This window comes from Poecile atricapillus, chromosome Z (assembly GCF_030490865.1).
Source record: "Poecile atricapillus isolate bPoeAtr1 chromosome Z, bPoeAtr1.hap1, whole genome shotgun sequence".
In the NCBI taxonomy this organism is placed as follows: Eukaryota; Metazoa; Chordata; class Aves; order Passeriformes; family Paridae; genus Poecile; species Poecile atricapillus.
In genome coordinates, this window is record NC_081289.1 from 133,801,723 (window position 1) to 133,827,577 (window position 25,855).

Here is a 25,855-nt window from a genome sequence, read left to right on the forward strand (position 1 = left end):
TGTGTTTGGGTCTGAAAGCGAATCAGCGGAGGGCGCGTCACTGCCAAAGGGCCCTATAAATCCATCTGCGGCGCCGAGTCGCCCTGGCAAAGCCCCCGCGTCCGCACGTCCGGCTCCGCGCTCACTCCGTGCGCGGGTGCGGCGCCCCCCGCGCCTCGCCCAGCCCCGCGCCCCCAGCCAGCGCCGCCGGCGCCCGGGGAGCCCGGCGAGCCCAGGCCCAGCCGGAGCGGGCGCTCCCGACACCGGCCCAGCTTCCCGCCGCGCTCCCGCTTGGATCTAAGCTTTCGCCGCGACGGGACCCCGCTCTGGAGGAGGAAGCCTCGCTGCTGCTGCTGCTACCGGCTCTACAAATCCCAGTGCCGGCCTCTGATTCTCACAGCAGGCTGAGGGGGGAGGGTGGTTTGATTTTTATGTTTTTATTCGTTTTCCCCTTCCTTCCTCCGCTGGGGTGGGTTTTTTCCTTGGTATTTTTTTTTTTTCTTTTTCTTTCTTTTTTTTTTTTCTTTTTTTTTTTTTTTTTTTCCTCCCGCCGTGGTGTGCGTGTCCGAGCGGTGCGCGGCTCCCGGCAGTGCTGGACCAGCTGGCGTTACAGGAGCGCTGATGTCTTCATCTGACTCCCCGCAGTTGTTGATGGAGTGTCTTTCTCAGATTTCCAGGCAGGGTCCCAAGCGCAGCACCCAGCGCCAGCTCCCGCTGCCAGGCGGCGCTCCCCGCGGCTCGGGCCGCTCCCGCCGCTGCTGAGCGCGGCTCCGGGGCCGGGGCGGGCAGAGACCCCCGCGGAGCCGCTCCTGCCGCGGGCACAGCACCTGCGGCGGGGAAAGCCGCCGGGGACTGTGCTGCCGGCTCCCCGCTGCCTCCATCCAGACCTGCGACCTTACACCCCCTCCTCCATACGAGTCCCCCCTCCTCCCTCCTTTGAGCAAAGAGGGTGCCGGCAGTCGGACCCCGACCTGCCCGCATGAATCGGCCGGCCGGCCGGTCGACTCCACGGCGTTAATGTCCATCTCGGGTCCGACGAGACCAGCTCAGAGGTGAGGGTGAGGGTGAGGATGGGTGCGCGGAGGGGAGGGCGGGGCGGGCGGGCGCTGGCTCCGGGGGCACCCCGCAGCTCCCCGAACACGGCGAGGTGCGAAGGCAGCGGCCGGCGGAGAAAGCGCGCACCGAGCGGCAGCCGCGCCCTGAGCCCCGCCGCTGGACCGGGACCTCCGCGGTTCCCCCCGGTGGGGCTGATCCTCCCGGGCCGGACACTGCCGCCCGGACCAAGCCGAACCGGGCGGGGGGCAGAGGGCAGCGTGCAGAGGGCAGCGGGCAGCGGGTACGTGCCGAGGCAGACTTCGGGCAGGGCGGCTGGGGAACGAGGAGAAGAAAAGAAAAACGGACAAGGGAAGGGGAGAAGGGAAGGGAAAAGAAAGAGGATCGATGGAAAAAAAAAAAAAAAAAAAAAAGAAAAGAGAATGAAAGAAAGACTAGGGGATAAGAATACAAGGAGTGGGAAATGAGAAGGAAAGGGAACGAAAAAGAAAAATTAAATTAAAGGGAGATGGAAACAAAGAGAAAAGGAAAAATGAAAGTGGAAAGAGAAAAGGAAAGGAAAAAGGAAATATTGAAATAAGGGGGAAGGGAAACAGGAAGAAAAGAGGAAGACAATAGGGAAAGACAAAGAATGGGGAAAAGGAAGAGTATAAGGCAAAGAGGTGACAAGTGAAGACAAAAGGAAAGAGAAAAGGGGAGAAAAAATTAAGAGGAAAGAGAGGACTGGATAGAGGAAGGGAAAAGGTGAGGGGAAGAAGAAAGGGGGAAAGAAAAAGGGAAAGAGGGAAGGGAAGAAGAGGGAAAGGGAAAGGAAGGAAGGCTGCACAGATCAGCACCCCACATCAGCCCAGTCTGCCCTGGTCCAGAACAAGTGCCCTGGTGCTGCCCAGGTGCTTGACAAGCACAAGATGACCTGCCTACCAGCAAGTACAGGGACATGGTCACACTCCCATGTTCCTAGAAACAGATTTCTGGGGTCTGCATGCCTGCTTTCCCCATTGCAGCTTTCTCAGGCATAGAAGGACTGGAGGCCATCCTGTGCCTCCCTCTCCCACACCACTCGCTCACTAGGGAGAGCCCACCTCACTCGCTCTGGCTGCACAGGGAGCAGGTTGTTGTTCCATCTGCTGTCCTCAGGCCTGGGCTAGGTGAACCGGTGTGATCTGGGGTGCAAGACTGCTTAGCTTTGTCTCAGGGCTGGGGTAGCACGGGGGGAACATAGTAGCTGTGAGCTAACTCTGCTTCTCCTTTCTACCAGGGGCCCGTGTTGGAAGGAGATCTAAGATGAAGTTATGGGATGTTGTGGCTGTCTGCGTGGTGCTGCTCAACACAGTCTCCACCTTGCCCCTGCCCACCGGTAAGACGCCTCCCAAGGGGTCCCCTTCAGTGGTAGAGGGACCTGAAGATGATCTCTCCCCCATCAGCCTGCTGCCTCCCTATGCTGTGCACAGTGACTGTAAGAAACATTCCCCTTTGTAGCAACTGCTGTCTGTCTTGCTAAACATGCTTCCCTTTGCTCAGGCAACAGGATGAGGAAAGGATCCCCTCACTTTGTGCCCCTGTTTTTCCACAGGCGGTTTCATTGGCTTTGGTCTTGCTTGTGCAACTCCAAACGTAGTCATTCTCCAAAGCTTGGGGTCGACAATTGTATTGCAATGCCTCCTGCCCACTCCAACCCTGCCTTCCTGGCAGTCTTAGGATCCCTCTGGTTGAAAAACATGGGGAGGTGGGAAAGTGTATGCAGAGGAGCCCAGAGGAGGATCTGGTCCACACCCCTTGCCGCACAGGCACTGAAACTCCTTCCCCCCTGCCTCAGCCTTCTCTCCCTGCTCAGACCTGCCAATGCAGTTGTTCTCTGCCTGTAGTGGGCGCAAGTCCTGATGGAGGTTTGGCTCCGTGATGGGAGGCACTGTACACATCCTGGAGTACTGCTGAGCTTCATTAAATCCTCCTTGGATTCTGATCTCGAAATCAGTGTGTCCGCATGGAAATTTACAGAAGAGTAGCTGTGGCAAGGTTAGGAGTTTGATGCAGAGCAATCCACATGAACTAGCTCACAGTAAGACAGTTTACAATCCAAATGACAGATAATAATGCCATGCTAATAATAGGTCCTGTACCTACAATAGCAGGTACAGGATTTTCACAGTGGTATGTGAGCGGTTATGTTAACTCCAGTGGCTTTTTAAAGAGAGAGGTAATATGACTCAGTAAGAAGTGGTAGAATACTCACATGAATAGTGGAGACGTTTGCTTAGCAAAGGCACAGAAGCAGTTTGGAGGTTGCTTCTTTTGGCCTTGCTCATCCCCCTCTCTGTTTAGCTCATTACAGGATGCAGACAGTATCCAGTAATTGGGATTCATTTCTATCTCCTTTTCTGGAGGCATGTCCTTTCCCTGTGCCTGCCACAGCTCCAGTCGCAGGCAGCAGCGCTCTGGTTTCTCTGGGAGCAGCCAGGCTGAAGCAGTGTGGAGGCATCAAGCATTTGCTGTGACTTCACTTTGACCCCTCCCAAACATCCATCTCTTCCATACCCACACGTTTATGTCCTTCCCCATTTAGTATTCCCTCTTTCCTTCTCTTGCTAGTGTGTCCCCCCTGCTGGAATCTTGCCTAGGCTCCCGCCTCTGCGTGTCCCTGCCTAGGCTCCTGCTACTCACAGACTAGCAACCTTGACATCCTTTCAGCCCCTCCACACTGGGAGGCTGGCTAAAAGTGTTTCCTTACAGGGCTTTCAGCTTGCCAGGATCATGGGGCTATCACACATGATGATCTTCTTCTCCATGGCAAGCCATGTGGTGAATAAGTGCTGTCCTACAAAAGCCAGTGATCAACTTTTCAGGCCACTGTGCTGTTACTCTCTGAACAGGCTTGCTGAGTGCTGGTGGCAAGAAGAGCATTAGGGGGAAAGCATCATTAGTAAGTTTGTAGTTCTCACAGAAGCTTCAGGGTGGGAGAACAGTAATGCTCCATCTTTCCTGAGTGATAGTATGTATGTGGTGCCTGCTTTTACCTTGAAACCATCTTCTGGGAATGTGGTCCCTAGTAAGCTGATTCCTCTACAGCAGCTCAAGGGGATAGGCAGCAGTAGTGATTCTCTCAGTTCCTAGTATCCAAAACTGCTCATCATTGCATCTTCTTTTTCCTTTCCTGTGGATTGGATAAACAAGAAGCAGGAAGAAAGAAAACCAGTGTTTTACCTGAGTTATGGTAGTATCAGTATTATCTCTGTTCCCAGGGTATAGACATAGGCTTAGCCATGCTGAGCCGGGTGAAAGGTTATTGCCCAGGATAGCCATTTGAGAAAGGGCTGATTATTTGGTCTCAATATTTTAACTCTGTGTATCACAAACAAATGGGCCTGGCTGCAAGGGCAAAGGAAGCAGTGCTGTTCCTCACATCAGAAACTGAGGGAAACCCAGGGTGTTCCTATGATCTTTGTATGGCAGCAGTTAACACAACAATCGAGTTTGAAAGTCAGAAGTTCATCTCTGTGTTGCCAAGTCAGATGAGTCAGAGAAGACCTGCAGAATGGTAAGGGAGCAGACTCTGGTGCACTTTTATGCTTTTCGTAGTTGAGTTAAAAGTGAGTGTTGTCTGGAGAACAGGCTGCAAACAGGCTATGAGGCTGATCCTACCCAGGCACATCACTGCCTTCCTGCTGCAGCAGCACTTTGCTCAAGTCACCCCCATCAGTGTCTTTGACATATTCTCTCCACTTACAATTTGGTGGCATACATCCTTCAGCACAGGAAAGACATAGAACCAAGTATGCAAGAGGAATCAGTCTACACTGTGTAGATTTCCCTTTCCACTTGGAGGTTTCTCTCACCATCAGAGCACAATGTGCCACAAGCACAGAGGTGTGTTTTCAGCTCCCTAGCTGTCTGCTGGTGAACCTGCATGTATTCACAGCTCTGTGGATGCTGTTGGTCAGCTGCTTTGCTAAGGGCTTTTGCAGGAGACAGCTCACCAAGTGATGGGAGCACCACCATCGACTGTGTTGCCTCATATGCATAGGGCAGTGTGTGGGTCCTGAGCAGGACTGGGTGCTGAGTGCGTTCAGAGAGGTGCACTGCTGTCCCCTAAAGCAATCGTTTTGCAGGCTGACTGTAGCCATTTTGCTCCAATCTCCACTGTTCTTACTCCAGAGAAGTTTGGTCTCTTACATACCACTTGCATCAGGGCTTAGTAGGATTGTGATCAAGTCCACTCCTAAGGGCGAGCCAAACAACTTGCTGGAGAACAGATCTGTTTCACAGGCCCTGACACCTTTTTGTGTTCTCGTTTGATGGGATTGCTTTCTCTGCAAAGTACTCTGAGGTCACCTGATGTTACCCCATCCCCTTCAGGTTGGCCTGAAACCTTCTTTCATTCCAGGCTCCAGGCGGGGTTCTAACCTCCTGGGCTGATCAGGTGTAATGTGCTGACCTTTGCTGTTCAGGGCAGTAATCAGAGATGGCAGAGGGTGCTAGCAATTGCAGTCTTCTGCATATTTAATTGGACTGTAGGCTGGAGTATCCTCCACAAATGCAGTGCATTGGAGATTAATCCAGTATTTGTAGGTGTTTTGGCATCAATATTCATGGGATAGCTTATTTCACAGACAAAAAAAAGAAGAGATGTAGAGTTTGTAACTATTTCATTGTTTCCCTTATGCTACAATCCTCTGGGGGAAGAACACTATTAGCTTAAATACCAAATCCAAGTAGAACAAGTATAAACCACATTATTATAAACTAAGTACTAAGTCAGCAGCCTCAGAAGCATGACAGTGCAGAGGGAGCCAAACACTTGTTTGCATTACACACAGTCACCAGTGAATACATCTTGTAACTGCTTGCTTTGGATGCATATAATCAACATGTATGTGGGGACTGGAGTGTCCTAAAATCCATGATATGATGTGTATTTTCTTGATCAAGTGAGAACCTATACTAAAAGCTAGTGGTAAGCAGCTAGAAGTAAATGAAACACCTCCCCATGGGATTTTCCCTCCTAGTAAGAGGAATAGATAGTTTATTGCATCATGGTGTCTGAGTTACTGTACAGCTACTGAATGGCCATTCACTGTTGGAGCTCCTTTGGTATATGCTGTGACATACCATGGTATGTGTGTGTTATAGCTCTGTTAAAAATCCTTCTTACCCCTGCTAAGCTGTATTTAATGTTAAGTTACTGCTTGCAGCTACAACTTTATCAATTCATATAGAAAGTAGAAAAAATAATGGTATTGTAGGGCTCTTTAAGGAAAAAACAGCACTTAATTATGCTTCCAACTGAATGCATTTCCTGCCCTACAATATTTATTAGGCCCATTCAATGTCACGAACTACAACTCTCATGTTTCTGGCCAGGCTTTCCTGCTCAGCACACCTATGGTGTGGCGTATGTGCTGTAGCCTAAGACACCTAGAAGCTGCAGAGGTAACCTGCCCTGCACAGTAAACCCAGTGCATCAGGGAGGCATCAGCCATGCTGAGCAGGTGCCACTGTGTGTCCTCTGATCTGATCTGATCTGATCTGATCTGATCTGATCTGATCTGATCTGTGTGTCCAGAGCCAGTGCATCCTGCCGGTGTCAGCCCAAGTGCAGCACACTATGTACACAGTACACAGTATGTACTAAAGTTTGTTTGCACAGGGATGCCCAGGCTATCTAGGCATTCAGAAATCCCAAGCATTCAGATTGGTCCATTCATGGGTAAAATTCTATAAAAAGAAACCAGGCAGATGTGGTTAAATGCAGCGGCCCGTAGCCCTAGAAGCAAATTCCTCTGCAGTCCTAGGTGTAAATACTGAATATATATATAAATACTGTAAATACTTTGTCTCCAACAAAGAGCACTCTGACTTAAAGAAAAAGTTCTGAATTGCAGGACAGTAAAGTTTTATTCTCATTTTGAGTTATCCTTAGCTGAAAGTTTTAGTTCTCTGCTGCTTTTAAATTTAGAGACCTCAAAAAATTGCCAGAGAAACTGTGGATGCTGTTAGATGTTTTGCAGTGTTTATTGACAGATAACATACCTGGACACAATTTTCTTTGTCATCTTTCATAAGCCTCTTCAATATATTTTTTAAAAACCCCATGTTCGGGGTTTGCAGATGAAGAGCTTCAAAACATTCCTTGAAAAGCTAAGAATTCAGTTGTGTTAAGTATTCATCAGACTGTTACTGAATTTAGTACGGGAGGTATTGTTTGTTCACTAGCAGAAGATCCACAGACTGATAGATTGTAACGTCTTTGTAAATTACACTGTTCCTGGTTAATACTTCCAAAAGCAGTTTTAAAACAATTTAAGTTAGAAAGGCTTTGAGAAGCCATTTGGGTCATCAAGTCCCCCCCTGCCACAATTGCAAATGTTCAAAGGTGAACATCTGGTACAAATACCCAGTTTTCATCCCCCCACACACACACTATCTAGAGATTGCAGCATAAAACTTGTAGTACATAGGCCAAACCCTACATAACTACATTTGTTGTGGATTCCCATATTTCTGAGGTAGTGAGTAAGTAGAAATAAACAAGGAATACAAAATACTGCAGCATAACCATGTCCAGGATCATCAGACATCTAAATAGGCCACTGACACATTAGTGCTGGTAGAGTGGTTAGCACTGCAGAGTGGTCATTTTTTACAAAACCAGCTCAGTTTCTGATGAAGTAATATCCTTTGGTAAAGAGAACCACAGAAAAGATTTCAGTTTTTCTTGGAATTTCAATTGTGATTACAAAGAGTAGAAAGAAAATAGGATCAGAACATACTTACTTGAGACAGCTGCAAATAAAATATTAAGACACAAAACATATGTCAGAATATGGTTTAAGATGAAGGACTTAAAATTAATCTTGTGAGGTATTTCATGTAGCAGCATTTTTCTTAAGGAATAAAGCCAGTCATATGACCTAGCAGAAGTTTTAGTTCTATGTATTATCTTCATCACTTATCACATAACTTCATCTATATTCTCTTCATCACTTAAACTGAACCCTGCAGGTACATTTCTTTAAAATCTTTGGGACTTGTACAAATACTTTAAAGATTATTGGACAGGGATAGTCTTCAAAATAAACAAACACTGAAATCCATGTATTTCTTTCCCTGTGCTCTGGACTATCTCTGCTTCCATCGAAAGCATATGTGATTTCTTTGGCAAAATCAGCCATTACTTAGGAAATTTCTGCAGGGAGGTAGCATCTGGGGTAGCAGTTAGGAAGGACCTTGCTGTTCTGGTGAGCACATACCAGTTCTATCTGGCAAGTGGCAGTCCACACTTCCCAGCAGGAGCCCCTCTGCAGTGGAGTACAATGCACCTGCCGTAGAGCCAAGGACTGATCATTGTAACAGTAACAATATTCAACAAACTACATTAAAACCTTCCATATTGTTCCCTTTGTAAACACACTGAAATACAGACAATTGAAAGGCAACAATGAAAGATCATGTGTTATTTATAGATCAGATCAAACCTGATAGCAGCAGAGATTGCCACAAGAGAAACATCAGCCAAGATTTTGCCCAGACCACACTGCCAGCCTATGGCCACAGGGAAGAGACTAGGTTAGGGTCCCTTTAGAGTCTGTTCTTCCTGCTTTGCTGTATGTCTTTGCTCCTTGGGGATGCTTCTGAAACCCAATGGGAGATGCAGTGTAAGAGCACAGGCAGCCCAGTAATAGCTGATGTTATTGATTTAGGCATGCTCTTTCCCTTCAGTGAACTGTTACTAAGTGGGCTGGGTGTTTTGTGGGGTTTTACTGATGTCATAAGAGTTCTGGGCTGAATCACTTCTGCACCTGGGATGGTGAAGAAAATGCCATCAGTATTTCCTCCATTAAAACCTGTATTTTTAGCTGTCTGTACGTATTCTTGCTAACAGAGGTCACAAGTCCCAAGTCTCACTCATATACACTCATCACGCTCTCGCAGGATTTGAGGTTCTAGCTTAACCAAATATTAGCTGTAGACCTAGGTTTTACTGGGAAGCTGGGTATTTACTCAGCCTGGTATGGATCTGGAAGGGTACCAGATCTTAGGGAGGAGTCAACAGGTATGTGTCTTGCCCAGGTTTGGCTCCTGCTCAGTCAGTGGCTCCAGGCAGGCACTTTTTCTGTCTTCCCCTTTTATACTCTTCATGCTGTAACTTCTGATGCAGGGATGCTCCAAGGGTGCTCATGTACCCACCACCCCATAGGATAAGATCCCAGTGCAGATGGGGTCCTGGCAGCAGCTGCAGGAGATTACACAAAATCCCAGGTGTGACTGCTGAAAAGCTGACTCCTCTGTGGTGCTCAGAGCTGATGATCCAAAGCTCTGTGCCAGAGACAAGTTTGTATCCTCCTGTTGCTCCTCTGCTTCTTGACTGCTTGGTGAGACATTCCTCTGCCCACTCCAGAGAGGCCAGAGGTGGGGGTGGGCAGAGGAGGGCAGCCCACCATCAGGCAGGGTTCTCTAAGCAACCTGCCTGGACTAGGTGAAGAACAAAAAACTCCTGTGAGTGAGTCAGCTCATGACTTCCTCTGCTTCACACAGTTCATCTGACCCTGCCTGCAGGGACTTCCCACACTGGCAGCAACTCTGGTGGTCCTACTGTCTCCCCGCTTTCTTCCTCTGTTGGGAGCCAGTCTCTCTGGCTGAATGCAAGCAAAGTACAGAAAGGGAGGTACTGCCGAGCACAGCAGAGTGAGAATACAGAGGACTCTGTGGGTTTGTCATTATGACCAACAGGTGGGAAGCTGCAGGGTTAGCTGGTGAGCTACATAACTTGACTGCTCCACCAGGAGCAAGAACATCAGGAAGGTCAGTCCTGTGCCTTTTACCAGTTGTGTCTGACTGGTGCGACTGGCCCTGGCATCACCCACCAGGTTATTTAGCACTAGCCTTGATGAGAGACAAGTGACACCGGGGAGAGGCTCCATTTCTGAGGGCGCTCTGAGTCTGAGGGGAATCACAGCACGGGCTGGGAGTGAGGTAATACAGAACTGTATTAAACATTTAAGGATGAGCTGACCCTGGTTTGTTTGGTGCTCTGTTTCCTAATGGATACAACCAATGGGTTTCCATTTCACTCTTGGTCCCATGGATTTTCAGGCAAGGCATGAAAGCAAAGTCATGCCTTAGAGAGGTGGTATTTTAATTGTTTAAATACCAAAAACCTTTCAGCATACTATTTTTAACACCCACCTTCACTTAGACGCATTCATGTAATATTCTTAGTGTTTTTATACAAAATATTTTATTTTCAATAAAATAAATGGTTTATCCCCACCATAGTTGCTACTTTCTCACTTTGTAAAGCAGAATGACCATCACATTAGATTTTTAACCTGGATGAGTTTGCACGTCTGCAAACAAATTGCTCCAAATATCTCCTGAATTATGTCCTTGTGGTGTGAGATGGAGGCATTCTGTGTTCAGATAAGCCACGTCCACTATAATAAACACCTGAAAACAGTACTGCAAAGCAAGCAAAATATTTAAAAAATGAATAATTGTTATTAAGTAAAGTAATCATTTGGTTATGAAGGTCTCAGATTAAAGTACCAGAACTGTTTTTGAAAAACAGGGCCATTTAATCCTAATGCAGATCTGGATCTAAACTTTCTAAATGTTGCTTACCATTGCAATGAGTGGGACTAAACCCCTAGGATTTTGAAATCATACTTCAGGGTCTGATACTGTTGTTTGAACTTCTTTAATTGAAAGAGTGTGCTCAAGCAAAATAATTTAGTTGTTTGGTCTAATGTTTTGATGTGATAGGTGTACCCTGTCACAAATGCAGGCATAAAAACAACAATCTAAAAGCAAAACCTAATTTTATAGTGTTTAATATACTTTTCATGACTTCTGTTGTATCACTTTAGCTCAGGGTTTGTAAAGTGCCAAATGATGTGGCAGTGATGTGATTGCAGTTTCCTGAGATCAGTATGGAAAGCTATTCTATAAAACACAGTTTCAAGTAACTTAAGATGTCAAGTTTTATGAGGTTTAAAAAAAAAAAAAAAGAAAAAAGAAAAACCCACCTATATAAATTATTATTCTGCAATGGAGAGGGCTTAATCTTTCCTTGTATGACATAAGAGACAGCATGGTTAGAAGAGACTGTAGTTAGTCTTTTAAATCCATAACTAAGCACCAAAAGAAGAAACTGGATTTCTATCTCAAAAATTTAACATCCAAACCATCAGGTACAAGCTGAGGATTTCTTTCTGTACCATGCTGAGTTGCTGCCATTGGGTGTGGGGGACTATTTGGCTTTAAAATGAATTTGCCTATAGTGAAATCAAATTATTAGATATACAAAATGTAATTGTGATCACATTTGAACAGACAGAAATAAATTGTCCATTTTTACTTAATGGAGGCTGTTTTTTTTGATAATGGGACAAGTTTGATGTGAATATCCATTTAGACCTGTTTCATGCATAAGTCTATCAGAACACTGTATAATTTATTCTTCTAAAAAGCACAAGAATCAAATCCTGGTCCTGGTGTCACTGGGTGTCTCTAATTAAATAGAAAGGCAAAGACAGGTCCTGGGGGGTTGCAGTGGGGAAGATGCCCATAGGAAGGCACATTTCCCTGCACACCCAAGTCAGAACTCAGGACTGGATTTCTCCAGTGGGGAGTGCCATGGTTGTTTGGCTGCAGAATCCTTCACTTATGCCTGCTGCCAGCTCTTCTTGTGCCCAGGGGACAGAGACTGTGCTTGGGGATGGGCAGGTCGAAACCTGAGGTTCCAGAGAACATCAGTGAGGTAAGAATTTCAGTTTGCATTACAGAAGGATGTCCCAGACCTACAAGGCTGGGTCAAAGCTGTGATCTGACTGTGCCCTAGGTGTTTAGAAAACAAGAAAACAGCTTGCAAACAGCAAGCTTTGGGTTTGTTTGGGTTTGTTTTGGTTTGGTTTTGGGGGGCTATTTTGTTTGTTTTTTTGGTTGGCTGGTTTGGTTTTTAAATTAGTATTTTAAATGAGTCTCTCTCCTTCTGGTGAAGGTGTTCACCAATTTTGCCCCCAGCCTGATCGCTCTGCTAGATTTCTATTTATATCAGTCTTGCGACGTTTTATTCTTTCTTGCTTTGCTTTTTTATTCATTTTTCTGGTCATGTGAGAAAATCCTCACAGACCAAGAGCCTTTGTTCAGCTGGACAAGGGAGATGGAGAAGGTGCTCAGAGGCACACTGGCACATGGACTGTCATCAATACCTGACATATCTGACCCTGGAAAACAAACTTGTACTCTTGTTGCAACCACAGGAAAATGCTCTGCCTGTTCCTGGCTGGGTGGACAGGTCCTTGGCTAGGTGAGGAAAGAGGGAGCATGGAAAGGAGCTGCAGGAGAGTGAACTAAGCACAGCAGGACACACGTGGTGGATACAGTAGATCCTACAAGTCCTGCTGCCCGCCCCAGGCTCCTGCTGCAGGGATGCTAGGCAAAGGTGATGCATAAACACCTGCACGTGCCCACACACGGTCTGCCTCCAAGGATCTTCCTCAGGGAGCTGGGCAGTCAGGAAACATCAAGTCTGACAACTGTGACATAAAGCCCAAACCAAACCTCATGGCTTCATACCAGTCTTGTGAGAGATTATGGCACCATATTTTAAGTGCTGGGGCTCAGCCCATCACACTCAGCCCATGGGGGTCTGTGAGCCTTTCTGCTCCACTCTGAACAAGACACACAGAGACCCTGTGTTCCCTAAGTGGGGATTTAACTTCTGAAGGACATATGTTCCTTTCCTTTGAGAAGCACCTGTTTTGAGGTGCATCACATGTGCAAGACAACCTTTGTCAAAGCTATACTGAGCACATGCTACTCTGGGCTATCCTTTTCTGTCCCATCCTGTTCTGTCCTGTTCTGTCCTAGGTGGCTTTCAATTTTTAAATTCCAATTCCTTCACACCCTGGAGCTTGAGACCAGAGACTACTCCTCAGATATCTTTGCTGCTTTAATGTGATAGTATCCCAGCATTTTCTGCTGGCACATTGCACATGACAGGCATCTGTCATGTGTTTGTTCTCTCAGCTTTTCCAGCAGAAGGCAAGTGTTGTCAGTAAACTAGTTTGTTTTGAAAAAAAATATGTGTGTTTGTGTGTAATTAGTTGTATTTGTGTGTGTGTATGTGTAAATGAAGCACACATACATACACATGCAAAACGTGTATCTGCTCCTTGCAGGGGTGTGAAATCCCCCCAGCAAACTCTGTCTGCTGCACAATCAAGTCAGCACAGTCCGTGCAGCCTGAGAGAAGCAAAGATGCTGTGAGACTATAAACATTTTCTAAACAACATTGCAGACAGAAGGGTAACGAAGTACCCCTCTATCAAACAGCTTTATTTAGCTTACAAACTATTTATTTATAATAAATATGTTTATAATAAATATATTTATTTAGCTACAAACTTTAGCTTACAACACTACATGCTAAGGCAGCCCTTCTGAGTGCACTGATGCTCCCTGGCCACAGCTCAGCTCAGCACCCCCATTGCCCCCAGCAGAACTTGTAACACTGCAGAGACCAAACAAGTGCTCAGCATGTGATGTCTGTGGTGCAGAGAGGTCTCAGCATCCCTGGAGCACATCTACCAAGTGCCCATCAGGATGGGGACATCCTGCAGTCAGTCTTCTCCACCTTCCCTTCTGTCTATTAGCCTTTTACAGAGTTTAGTCCTTGGTCAATGGTTATTGCTTATTCATGTATGATGTCTGGTGGTAGTTTCCTTAGCACTTACCTCTAGTGCCTTGTTTCAACCCATCATGCCTGGTGTCAATGCTGGTGTTTCCACTTGATTGCTCTGGGTCCTATTTCAGTGGTTTTTCACAGCATTTTATTTCAGGCTCTATGTCTTCACACCCATGCTTGTTGGACAGCTAAATATCCCTACTGAGTCATGACTGGCACCTCAGCAGAGGGCTAAGACAAATCTCCCTTCACTCCTGGCTGTCAGTCTTTCCTACAGACCCCTGTGTCCCATTCCTAGTGACTGCTTGTAGTCACACTGATGACTGATTTATTAAGCAGCATAACATTAGCTGATTGCAGGGTTTGGAGCTGTTGCTAAGACTATTAAATTATGGAAGCAAACTTGTGGCACCTTGGCAGCGCTCTGGAAGCTGCCAAAAGAACATTGCTGCATTGCTCATAACCAGTTTGGGGCTCCACAAGCAGAGGAGAGTGTTGCTTACAGAAATTTGCAAGGTCTCCCTGAGTAGCCCAGTAATGCCACTGTGTTGATGTGATGTACCCATGGAGCTGTAACAGCACATGTAGTTTAGGTGGGCAGACAGTGACCAGGATCAAGAAGACCCGCACATTTTCTCAAGGGGAGCTCTGTGCCTCCAGTTTCCACCAGTCTTCTATTATCACCCAGAGGCCTTTTGTCTCCTCCAGTGATGTAATCTACAAATATTGGGGGTTACTACAGGAGTCTTATTGGTAAATTTGAATGTCTGCATGGGATAGTTTCCAATTCCCTGGGCTGAAAAGAATGTCCATGCTGGAGGCAGGAAGTTGGAATTCATCTTACTAATAGTGCTGGCATTCCTCCCAGTGAATCTCCAAAATATGTCCTGGTGTTGCAGTAGAGGATGAGCAGAGCAGAGGTCTCCAACTCCATTAGACACTTGGAACACTTACACAGTTCATGTTAGAGCCTTAGTGAGATTAGCAGGATCAGTCATGCTGCCAATGACCCCATTTTCTGGGCACAGCTAGTCTTTGAGTGTGGGTAGGACTTCTCTAGCTGGATATGGTGTTGGTTTGATTATTTGATCTACTTTTTGCCCTGCTGCTCACACCTTCTTATTGAAGTCAACTGGGTTGACAGTGCATGTCTGCATCACCGGCGTTGCATGGGGCTCTTTAGTGGTGTTTAGTTTCCTCAACCTGAAATATCACAGGCCACACACAGCGCAGAAGGCTCTCAGTGGCATTACCTCCCTTGGTGCAGCTGGGGTAGGGATCACATGAACCAGGACAGACCTCAGCATGTGTTTTTAGCAGGAACACAGTCCACCACATGGGCCTGTCCTCCTATCTACTAGCCTGCAGGATATAGCTGGCAGAACAGTGCTTGAACCCTGTGGCTGTCTAACTGGTATTTAGCCAAAGTACATTCCTGCCTGTAGCACTCTCACAGGGATAGATGGTATTTTTGCCACTCAGTTGCAAGCCATTTAAAAGTCATGTGCCCAGTTGGATTATCTCTTCAGTTAAACCACAGTTTTGTTTCTCCCTTGGTAGGAGTGGGACACTTACACTTCTCACTGCACTGGCAGTGCCAGGCTTGAGATAAGTATAAGGCTGCAGGTTGCAAACAATACACATATACACATAAACCTACATATAGGTTGGCTTTCCCTGTAACTGTCTCCTGTCCCCTTCCTAATGGTTGATCTCTGCATTAATTTTGTTAAGCCCTCGTACGTTTCCCTACTGTTGTGTTTCACTCTCCATAGCCAAGGTCTCTTTGCATCATACTATTTGTACAAAGGTTGGGCTAGGAATACATGAAAGAATATGGAAATACTCATGGAAATATGGAAATATCCTTTTACTCTTATGGAAATGTAGAAAGAGAGTGGGCTGGGGTAGTCACAGTAGTAAGAGAGGAGGGCAGATGAAGGTCAGAGTGGATAAGCGCACTTCTAGAGCCATCTCCTCAGCTCTACATCCTTCTCTTACTTGGTTATAGACTAAGAAACCTAGTTTCTTAAGAATTCTCTTTTCCTATTAGAAACCTACTAGGAAATTTAGAAACTACTCAAGCCCGAGCAACAAGTGCCTTCTGCCAGCTACTCTCCATCTGTATCTGTGTCAGGTCCAAGTTTGTACTTCAGCAATGGGGGTTATGCGAGCTCCATGTGGGTCATCTTTTTTAACTGAGTCTAGAAAGATGTCTAGCCCTTATTGCTTTGAAGGAACATAGCCTGCCTATTGCCTGGACCTGGCTCTTGCTTGGTAGGGCAGTACTTGTACAGAGTAGGCAGACCAGCCTGTTCTGCAAGGGAGCTGGTTGGTGCATCCATTGGACACATCTATCCAAGCAACCCCCTCCAGCAATGTGGCTCACAGTGGGTATTTTGGTAGCTGCTACAGAGATAGAGGAATGCAAGAAAGATGTACTTACCACTGGTGTCACAGGAATATGGGGCTGGGTGCAGGGTCCTGCCTTGCTCAGGTTCCACATAGCTGTATAGAGAGCAGCCAGCCCTTCTTCACGTCTTTGAACATGAACACTGGTCTCTGGGATTGTTGTTTTTAGCACGCGTATCTATCTGTAAAACAAAATGTAATTCACTGTTTTCAATTCCAAACTCTACAGTTGCACCTTGTTTGCCTTGCATCACCCTCATTACACAGAGGTACAAGATTTCCAGCCCCCATTACTCTTTTACCAGTCTAAGCTGTTTTGCTGGATCCATCCATCAAAAAACATATACCTCTGATCCACCACTATTTTGTCTTGGAGGGAGGCCTCTAGGATGTGGTTGCTTCAGGCAGCAGTCCCTATTCCTGCTTATGTGCAGATGCTCTCTGTTTCAGCAGGTTTTTGCACCAACAGAATTAGGATTCTGCTGCCTCCCACCTCCCCTTGTTCAGTGCTTCCACTGAAGATATGAGGGTGCACTTTTGCTAGGTAGTGGGGGGCAGCCTCATGCCTTCCTGTCTCCTGTTAACAGAGCCCATTCCACCCTGTTTGAGCTGAGTACCTGTGCTACCTGGTCACCCCCTGGGATTCCTGTCTCACCATGCTCATTAGGGAAATGTGGTGCTGAGCCTTTGCCATTCCCATCTCAGCATCTCACTGAGTGGGACCCTTTGTGGAGGTACCAACCCCTGACCAGGTGCACTGCACTGGATATTGCTTCTTGAAATGTTTGCAGTTCCTGCAGTATTTGTAGGAGTATTGGAGATGGACTTCCTATGTTGAACCAGGCTGGCGTGACACTGGTCTGTTACATGTTTGGTTTCAGGAGTCAAGTACAGAAAGGAGCATTCTCTTAGGACTTACTGGAAAGGAAGAAGTCTTAACTTTTGGCACAATAAATATGAAAAAAATCTCCATGTTGCAATACAGTTTATATGTTTAAGATACAGTCATTAATAATGTGGTGTAAGGGCATCCACACACAGGCTGACAGCCTGACCTTCTGTTAAAGCAGGTAATTTTGAGAAATTTAGTCCATGGGAAGACTAAGGATCTCAAAATGCAATTTTTTTCACAAATCATGATGAAATGGCAAAATTTGGGACTGTTTCAGAACAAATTTAATTTCATCCTTCTTGAAGATGTGCATTCTGCTAGTATCAAAACATTTCATTGACTTCATCATATAATTTACTTGAATAATTAATCAGTGCTATATCAAGTGATAAATTAAATAGATTAAAAATTAAATTTTCATAAAAAGAAAATGTAACAATAATATTTCCCTAGAAAATTAACATAATACTTCTATTCTGACCTATTTCTACTCCGTGTGATCAGCATCTTATGATACAAAACACTAACATGAGAAATTTTTCAAAAGCTATGAGAAAAATTATCCCCTAGAAGCAGTAAAAGTCCAGGCATTCATCCAGGAATAATATCTCAGCCTGGTACCCCAGGAAATCCTCCTTCTGTCATGCCTAAAACCTTATTGACACGTGGCTTTGGCAATACTAACTGCTGCTGGTGTGAAAAGAAAATCATTAACAACTATAATCACAAAATTGCTTTAAAGAAACCTCTTCTTGCTGCTGCTTTTCTGGGAAGAGTCTGTATAACCTCTTTACAGTGGCTTCACCTACCTCTTAACTAATATTTGTACCATGACATGTTTTTTCCTTCCCTCTATTTCCACAGGGCTCATTCAATATTAAAAGGTGTGCTGAAACGCTACCAAGCATCAGCAGACACACACAGAAATACAAATATGTCTCATTTATCTTTCCCCAAATGAGTTTCTGTGATGATCTAAACCATTCCAAATTCTCCTTGATTTCTGAGGGTCCTGGGCATGTGTTCTGAAATGATAGGCAGAAAAGCTTGCACGTGCGTAATATTTTTGAGCTGTGAATGGACAAACTTCATGATAACTGATGTGTGACAAAGCCTTTTCTGTCTTTCCCAAACAGCTAATATGCCAGAAGATTATCCAGATCAATTTGATGAGGTAGTGGACTTTATTCAAGCCACTATTAAAAGACTGAGGAGGTCACCAGACAAACAGACTCCAATTTTTTCTAGGCGGGAGAGAAATCGTCAAAATGCAGCCACAAACATAGAGAATTCCAACAAAAAAGGAAGGAGGAATCAAAAGGGAAAGAATCGAGGATGTGTCTTAACAGAAATACATTTAAATGTGACCGACTTGGATTTGGGATATGAAACCAAAGAAGAGCTAATTTTCCGGTATTGCAGTGGATCTTGTGATGCAGCTGAGACCACCTACGATAAAATTTTAAAAAACTTAACCAAAAAGAAAAAACTGGTCACTGACAAAGTGAGGCAAGCCTGTTGCAGACCCACAGCCTTTGATGATGACCTGTCCTTTTTGGATGATAACCTGGTTTACCACATACTTAAAAAACATTCCGCAAAAAGGTGTGGATGCGTCTGACAGCTGCATGCTGAGGCGGCACCAGTTTTCCATTCCTGCTACACTGCAAAGAGAGGGACCAAGGTTCCCAGGGAAGTGTCTGCTCCAAATGGAGGAAAAAGGACCAAGAACACAGAATGAGGAGCCAATGAGAGCCTGGGGATAAGGAGGAATGTGGCAGAGTAGAAGGATGGAGACTTCTGACGTCCTATGGGGATTTAGATAAAAGCTCAGGTGGAGATGACGATGGATGGATGATGTGCACGCTACCTTTCCTGTTTGACTCAGTCCACCATCAGTGAGACTCAATCCATGAGGAACGTGCTTAAAAACACAACCCTGCCATACCACGCTGTGTTGTAGTTATGCCATGATATATCAGTTATACCAAGAAGCTTAGCTAAGAAGTAGCTTAGGAGTACCTTACTAATCCCCTGTGCCCTCAGCTCTACTGAAAGACACATTGTGCTACTGCTCATTGGAGGGCAGTTCCTGAGTGCTTAGGACAACTCCTAAGCTATAAGATTACCCTTGTAAGTAAGATGATATTGGGCAAATATCAAAATGACCAGGCTCAAGTTCTTATGAAGCAAAACAGTTCCGCTTACTGGCTAAGTTTGGTTATTTCCATCTTGTGTTACTTCGAAATGAGTGCAGGATTTTGTTCTTCTGCTACCTGTGAAAATAAGTTGAGTTTTTAAGCACTTCTTCCTAGTTTAGTAAGAGAAATAACAAGCCCAGCCTACACAAAATGCGTTTATTTAGGTTTACAAAGGACTAATGTCACTTGCATAACTACATTTCTATTTGGTCATTGTGATTGAGAGAGACTACTTGATGCAATGCATCCCTTCAGAGACATAAGTATACAGAAGATATTTATTGAGATTAAGTTATTATTATTTATTGCAGTTCAGTAATGAGTCTCCTTATTTATTAAAGTGTCTTTCAAAGGTGCCAAAGTAGATGGCGCTTGGGGATATAGAGAGACAAAGACGTTGGGAACAACGGTCCATGCTTTTGATTGAAAATGTTAACTTGAATGCAAAAAATCACTTACTTTACCTTTTTTTCTTTTAAACAAAATCTTGGTTATGTTCACAAAAGGTAGTGCTGAAGCCTGCAGCCCTTATTCCTGTCACTAAGCCTTTTGAAAGTTACTACAGTCATACATGTGCAGGAGCAGCAATGGCTCTGGACGAGTGAGGGTCGCAGGACTTGGCTCAACATTAGCAATTTGTAAGAAAAACTAATTTTAGTCATATTTTAAATGTAGCCACATTTTTTTTTCCTCACACTTTATGCCAACTGACCTCATATAACTATTGACAAATGGAAAATAATCACATTTAGCCTTATAATTTCTAGTTATATTTATTTAAGCTTTTCCTTCCGTACTTCCGTATAGGAGAGGTTAAATCCCTCTTACTAGTTAGCCCTGGATTTAATATAGCCTGCAAGTAAACAGTTGTGTTAAATAACCAGAGTGTTTTGTATAATTTGCTGAAACATTACAGGATCATACCCATGCAGCAGAACAGTCCGAGTTAGGAGGAGGGAGGCCGTACAGCAAAGTTGTTTGTACGTGACCGCTAACACAAACTCTCATTCTGGAGACATTTTTCCCAAAGGAGGAGGAGTGCAGGTCACTAGACATACCTGACAACCAGTGAAGCATCAACTCCCACAAAAGCAACATGAAAAAAAAAATCCTTATTGAAAACCATGGTCCAACCTTTTATCTCATGCATGTAATGGCTCTCCATGCTCATTTTGCCCTGGGCCCCTTGGGAGACCACTGAAGAAGGGTCTAGAGGTCAAAAAAGTCCAGAACAGGCATAGAAAGATGTACCAGGTGTATGGCATGTAATTAAACCCAACTTCGGCCGGTTTCCTGGCGGAGGGGGATAGCCCTGGCAAACCACCAGCAGGGTCTGTTCTCACACTGCCACCACGGGGACGCCGTGCCCTCCATGCTGCTCAGGGGAGGTGACACCACCCCACTGGCACGATGTGGGCACTGAGCACCTGCCAGGCGGAGGGTCAGCTGCGCTGCTGGGCAGCTGATTGGCGACAGCGCTCAGAGCTGTGCTTTCCCTTGCCCCTGCTGATGAAAACTTGCCTCAGAGCATTTTCTGTGCAGCTTGAAGAGGCTGCAACCAAAGCAAATCTCTATGTTCAAAATACAAAAGGGTAAAGTTTGTGATTTTTTTAAATTTTTTTTTTTTTTTAGGGTTTTTTTTTCGTTTTTTTTTTTTTAGTTTTTAGACCTTACTGAAGACAGGAGTGTGCTTCTCTGGATTTTTTTACTTCACCTGCAATTTTATGTCTCAGTCATTTGTGTTAATCAACCAAAGTTCTCTACAGACTTTATTTTTGTACAATATTCATTTTATAACTTTTTACAAAATAAAATTCATTTCTATTGTTACGTGGTTGTTTGTGCTTCCCCATCACACAATTTCCAAGTTATGGTGTTGCCCAGTTTCCCAGTCTGCATGAGACAATGCCGTGGGGTCAGCAAATCCTCCATGGAGCAGAGCCTTCCTCTCCTATCTCACCAATATCTTTCATGTGGATCAGAGGTGTCTGTAGCTTCTTAGTGAAATATAACTGCAATGAGTCACTGCAATAACTGACTTGAAAATGCATGGTGGACAGTGACAATAATCCACCCAGGGGCAGACTTCAAGCCTGGGGTTACTGAAGCTGTCCCTCATCCATGTGGGGCTGCACTGTCTTCATGGTGGCCTTGGCCATGTATGGCCACAATTCCTGCACTCAGAAGAGATTGCATTTTACTTTGCTAATCCAGGTGTCACATCAGTGGACTAAATTCCACCTACTTTGGCAGTTCTTTTCCTTCATCTTAAAAAAAGGAAAATAAAACTCAAGGAATTATTTTTGCACCACCATTATGGAAGAGATGAGGACAGGCTTTGTGGCTGTGGCCAGCAACATTTTCTCAATGGTTTCATGTTAAGCTTTGCAGCTCCCATCACAGAGCCCATGAACACACGCAGACTCACAGGTTTCAACACCACACTCTGTACTGCTACAGAGAGGAGGAGGGAACATCTGAGCAGCTAGCCAGAGTGCAGGAGATCAAACACTCTTAATGCATAGCGTATGGATGCCTTGGTTTCATTTGTGCTGGCAGGGACCATGCACACAGCTCTACCCCAGATGCTGGAACACACAGCAAAACTCACAAGCCCAGCTTTTGAAGCACACAGTATCGAAGGCATTCCTCCTCACTTGCCACTGCCTCCACTTCTTGCAGCAGAAGCCCATCCATCATGTGCAAAAGAAGAAAAAAGCTGGACATATAAAGTATTTGGCATGGAAATGACCTGCAATTCCACATTCAGAGGAGACTGTGCACTTTCCCAAGAGTTGGAGGGTGTGTCTATGGAAAACGCAGCTGTGAGGTGCTCTGAAGTTTAATCTCTTCTCTTACATCCCTTCTGTCTGCTGTCTACAGGGATGGGGAAGCAGAAGGTCAATGCAGATGCCTTCCTTGGTCTTAACAGGCTTTGAGTGGGCCATGAAGCAGCTGGCAGGAGCAGTGTTGCTTGCATGGAGATGTTTCACCCTTCTTCCCCAACCTTCCCAGTGACAACAACACTGGAGGGAGCAGATGAGGCTCTGCTACCGCAACTCCAGGCTTACCAACGCTGGGCTGGCACCTGCAGGTTCCTTTTCTGGTTAAAGTGAGGCTGCAGTAATTTCCTGGCACCCTGTATGTGTTAAAGCAGTTTGAAACCTTCAGCTGGCAGGTTGTGTAAAAGATTTCAGAAAAAGGATTTAGATTTTCATTTGTTACTAGGAAGTGCCAGGACTGGGCTAGACATTATGATGCTGCTTGAGTAGCAGGCATAGCACTACCCTGGATCCCTTCTGGAAGTTAAGACACGTCCCAAGACAGATAAACTTTTTTAAAAGGGAGAGGATGAGTCAAACACTATAACTATTTACAATTACTCAAAATCAGGATGTTAAAAGCTTTATTTCCCAACATCTTAATATGTCTCTTTTTTTCTTTTTCAATTTTGTGTTGGATTTTCTTGGATCAGTTAGCACTATGCTGCCAAACAAGAATGACTGGTTAGAGACTTAGGACAAACTATGAATGCCTAAGGAAAAAGCAGGTATTTTGCAAGGAGGGCTTATTTACTGATGCAGCTTGGAAGTCTGTCCCTTGGTGAGGCTCCTCCAGCAGAAGGGACTGCAGCCGTGTGTTTCCCACAGGCAGGACATCAGGAGAGAAACCATCATAACAGCAGGTCCTTCTGCCATCTCTCCACCCCACAGCAGCCTGGTGCTGCTGCTCTCAGTACAAAGAGGATGAAGCAGGCAGAACTGTGTCTGATTTGGGGTTGTTTCACCTCTGCCCACAAAAGGGGAGAAAGGACAAAGGCAGCCAGTGTCTCAGTCTGGAGAAGCACAGGAGGAAACCAGAAGCAACCTCGCTCGTTGCAATCTGGATGGCTAACTAAAAATACAGAGGAAAATATCAGGATGAAGAAAACAAATGGAGCTGACACATTGTATAAATAGGTCTTCAAATGTCACGCATGGCTGGAACAAAGATGTTTTGTTCCAAAGCAAGAGACAGCTTGAAATGGCTCCGTAATACACATTGAGAAGTTTGCTTTTTTGGAACAGAGCTCTTCTAATGAAAAGGTTAATTGTGTTGCAATGGAAAATAAAAAAGGCAAAGCAGAGGCCAGTCCTGCACTCCTCACCCTAACAAGTTTCCCACTGGCTCTAAGTGAAGATTTTCTATCACAAACATCACAGGACTGAACTATTAACATTCCAATAAATTATACGGTAGGTATATTCATGGGTCAGTAAGAATAGCTAAATAAACCATATATTCCAGCAGCATAAATCCCGCTGGCGTTCAGACAAGTTGCAGCAGCAGTCAATGAGGGAAACATGGTGCTCAGGTCAGCCTGATCAGGAAAGCTTCCTTTGTCAGGCACCGAGCTCCAGTACTTGAGGTCAACACTGAGACATCTTCACTCGCCACTGTTTTTTTTCACTGCTGAAACTGCAGCATTTTATTCACTTTTCCCCAAAATGCTCACTCACAAGTGAAGTGAAGAAAAATACAATGGCCTTTTGAAGGCTGCAAAGGGCTGCTGTAATTATCCAAAGAGCTGATGTTTTGTCCACAACTTCTCAAGTTTTTTGACAGCAATCTGAGCTCCACCACATGTGCAGTTTTCCTCCCTCTGCCCCAAACCTTTGTTTTTCTGTCGGTTGGCACACTTGATAAAGAAAGCTTCCTTCTCTGTCACTTCAGGAAAGGTACAAATATCAGGGATATCAAATATCAAAATCAAACATCAAATATCAAATGTCAGGGAGTCCTGGCAGGACTAAAGCCATGAACATCCTCACCAGCACTACTCCATTGACTGTCGTGGAGTTACTCCAGTTTCATAGGAGTGAAAATAAGTTTATCAAAGTTGGTTACTTTCTCAGCAATATTCACATACAAATAGAAAAACTGTATCCTTGTACAATCCCCCGACTCCTTCTATTTCTGTTTCATAGAATCATGGAATGGTTTGGGTTTGAAGTGACCTTGAAAGTGATCTCATTTCAACCCTTCTGCCACGGGCAAGGACACCTCCCACCAGACCAGGTTTCTCAGAGCCCCATCCAATCTGTCCTCAAACACTCACAGGGATGGGATATCCCCAGCTCCTCTGGGCAGTCTGTTCCAGCACCTCACCACCCCCACAGTTAAGAATTTCTTCCTAATATCCAAGCTAAGTCTACCATCTTTCAATTTTAAGTCATTCCACCTTTTCCTAACGCTACATGCAATCATAAAAATCCCTCTTCAGCTTTCCTGTAAGGTTTTAGGTACCCTTTAGTTACAGGAAGACTAAGACTCTAAGACTCTAAGGTTTCCCTGGAGCCTCTTCTTCTCCAGACTTAACAATCCAAATGGTCTCAGCCCATCCTCAGAGGAGAGGTGCTCCAGCCCTCTGACCATCTTCACGTGTTTTGGGATTTCTAGAGCTTAAACACATTTCACTCTGCTCTGATCATGTTGCTAAACTTCTTGGGTTTTTTCCCATTGTCATTCACCCACAGTTTTCTCTTCCTGGACAGTCTCCTGACCCACACATTAATCTCTGGTTTAGCACACCCTGTTAACATGTCCCATAATTCTTATTTTGGGTTAATATCATTCCCCTCTGATCCAAATAGGGGTCAACAGACACTTCTTGTTAACATTCAGTATTATTTCTAATGGAAGTTTCTATCTGAATATTTTCTTTAAAAAATTCATAGCTTAGAGATCAATTTTGAATAACTGTATTTTGAAAGATACAGAGACTTCTTTTCCTTTATTTTCCACAGGACTAGGCAGGTTCTCTGAAGGTGAAAGTACAGCCAGGGCAGGATGAAGATCTCTCAGTACCCCATCTCTTACAGTAGCCCTCAGCTGGGAAAGAAAGGAGTAAAATAAAAAAGAAAACTGGGAATGGTATTTTCCCTAAGAATCCTGTCCCAGACCCAACAGTTCACAATTCAGGACATTCTGAGCCATATATTTTATTGGTGTCCAATAATGCTTGGCAGATCTGTCTTGCTGAGAATGTACCCAATGTAAATTAGAGCTCCCCTGTACTCTGGGGCAATTTAATTCTGTGCAATTCAAGCAAGAGCTTCTTTGCTGCCACCAAAATTCCATTTCATCAATTGCCTACTAATTCCAGTGTCCCAATGAGTTGCCAGACCTCCACCTTCATAGTCCATATGGATCTGTCCAACCTGAGGAACCCGTACATCTCTCACCATCCATGTCTTTTCTCTCTCTTCCATCAAAGGAAGAATACCCCACCACAGGGAATAAGATGCTGCCTCGAGGATGCTGTTCAGGAGCAAACCCTGGATTTCCTCAGAGGAACACCAGTATTTTCTTTTCAGTTTTTCATTCTGTTTCCAAAAATTTCTTTCAGGTGCTAGGTGGGGAACTCATTAGCAACATGACTCCAAACATTACATCCATTTGGGAATCCCCTTTATTTAACACAGAACTTTTTGCCAACTATCAGGTCTGAACCTGACTAACTCCAATTGTGTTGGTCTTTATGAGGTACCATGTGCCAGCCAAAGTAAGATATTTTTTATACTGAGGTGAATTTCTCTTGAATTGAATGGTGAATTTCACCACTGTGTGCAGTGACCAGGTGCTGCTGCACAC

At 45.0% G+C, this 25,855-nt stretch overlaps 1 protein-coding gene across 1 annotated transcript; it reads left to right on the forward strand.

The window, feature by feature from the left end:
* Nucleotides 1–921: 921 nt before the first annotated feature.
* Nucleotides 922–20,964, forward strand: GDNF (glial cell derived neurotrophic factor). Its single transcript, XM_058828211.1, has 3 exons — nucleotides 922–1,031; nucleotides 2,291–2,488; nucleotides 18,158–20,964. The coding sequence occupies exons 2-3, from the start codon at nucleotides 2,317–2,319 to the stop codon at nucleotides 18,640–18,642; spliced, it is 657 nt and encodes a 218-aa protein (XP_058684194.1). The 5' UTR covers nucleotides 922–1,031; nucleotides 2,291–2,316; the 3' UTR covers nucleotides 18,643–20,964.
* The last annotated feature ends 4,891 nt before the right edge of the window (nucleotides 20,965–25,855 follow it).

Bases quoted from the DNA above. Each gene is read 5' to 3' on its own strand.
- GDNF (XM_058828211.1), top strand. From the start codon at position 2,317: ATGAAGTTATGGGATGTTGTGGCTGTCTGCGTGGTGCTGCTCAACACA. The intron at 2,489-18,157 runs GTAAGAAACATT...TTTCCCAAACAG, and splicing joins CTATGCTGTGCACAGTGACT to CTAATATGCCAGAAGATTAT.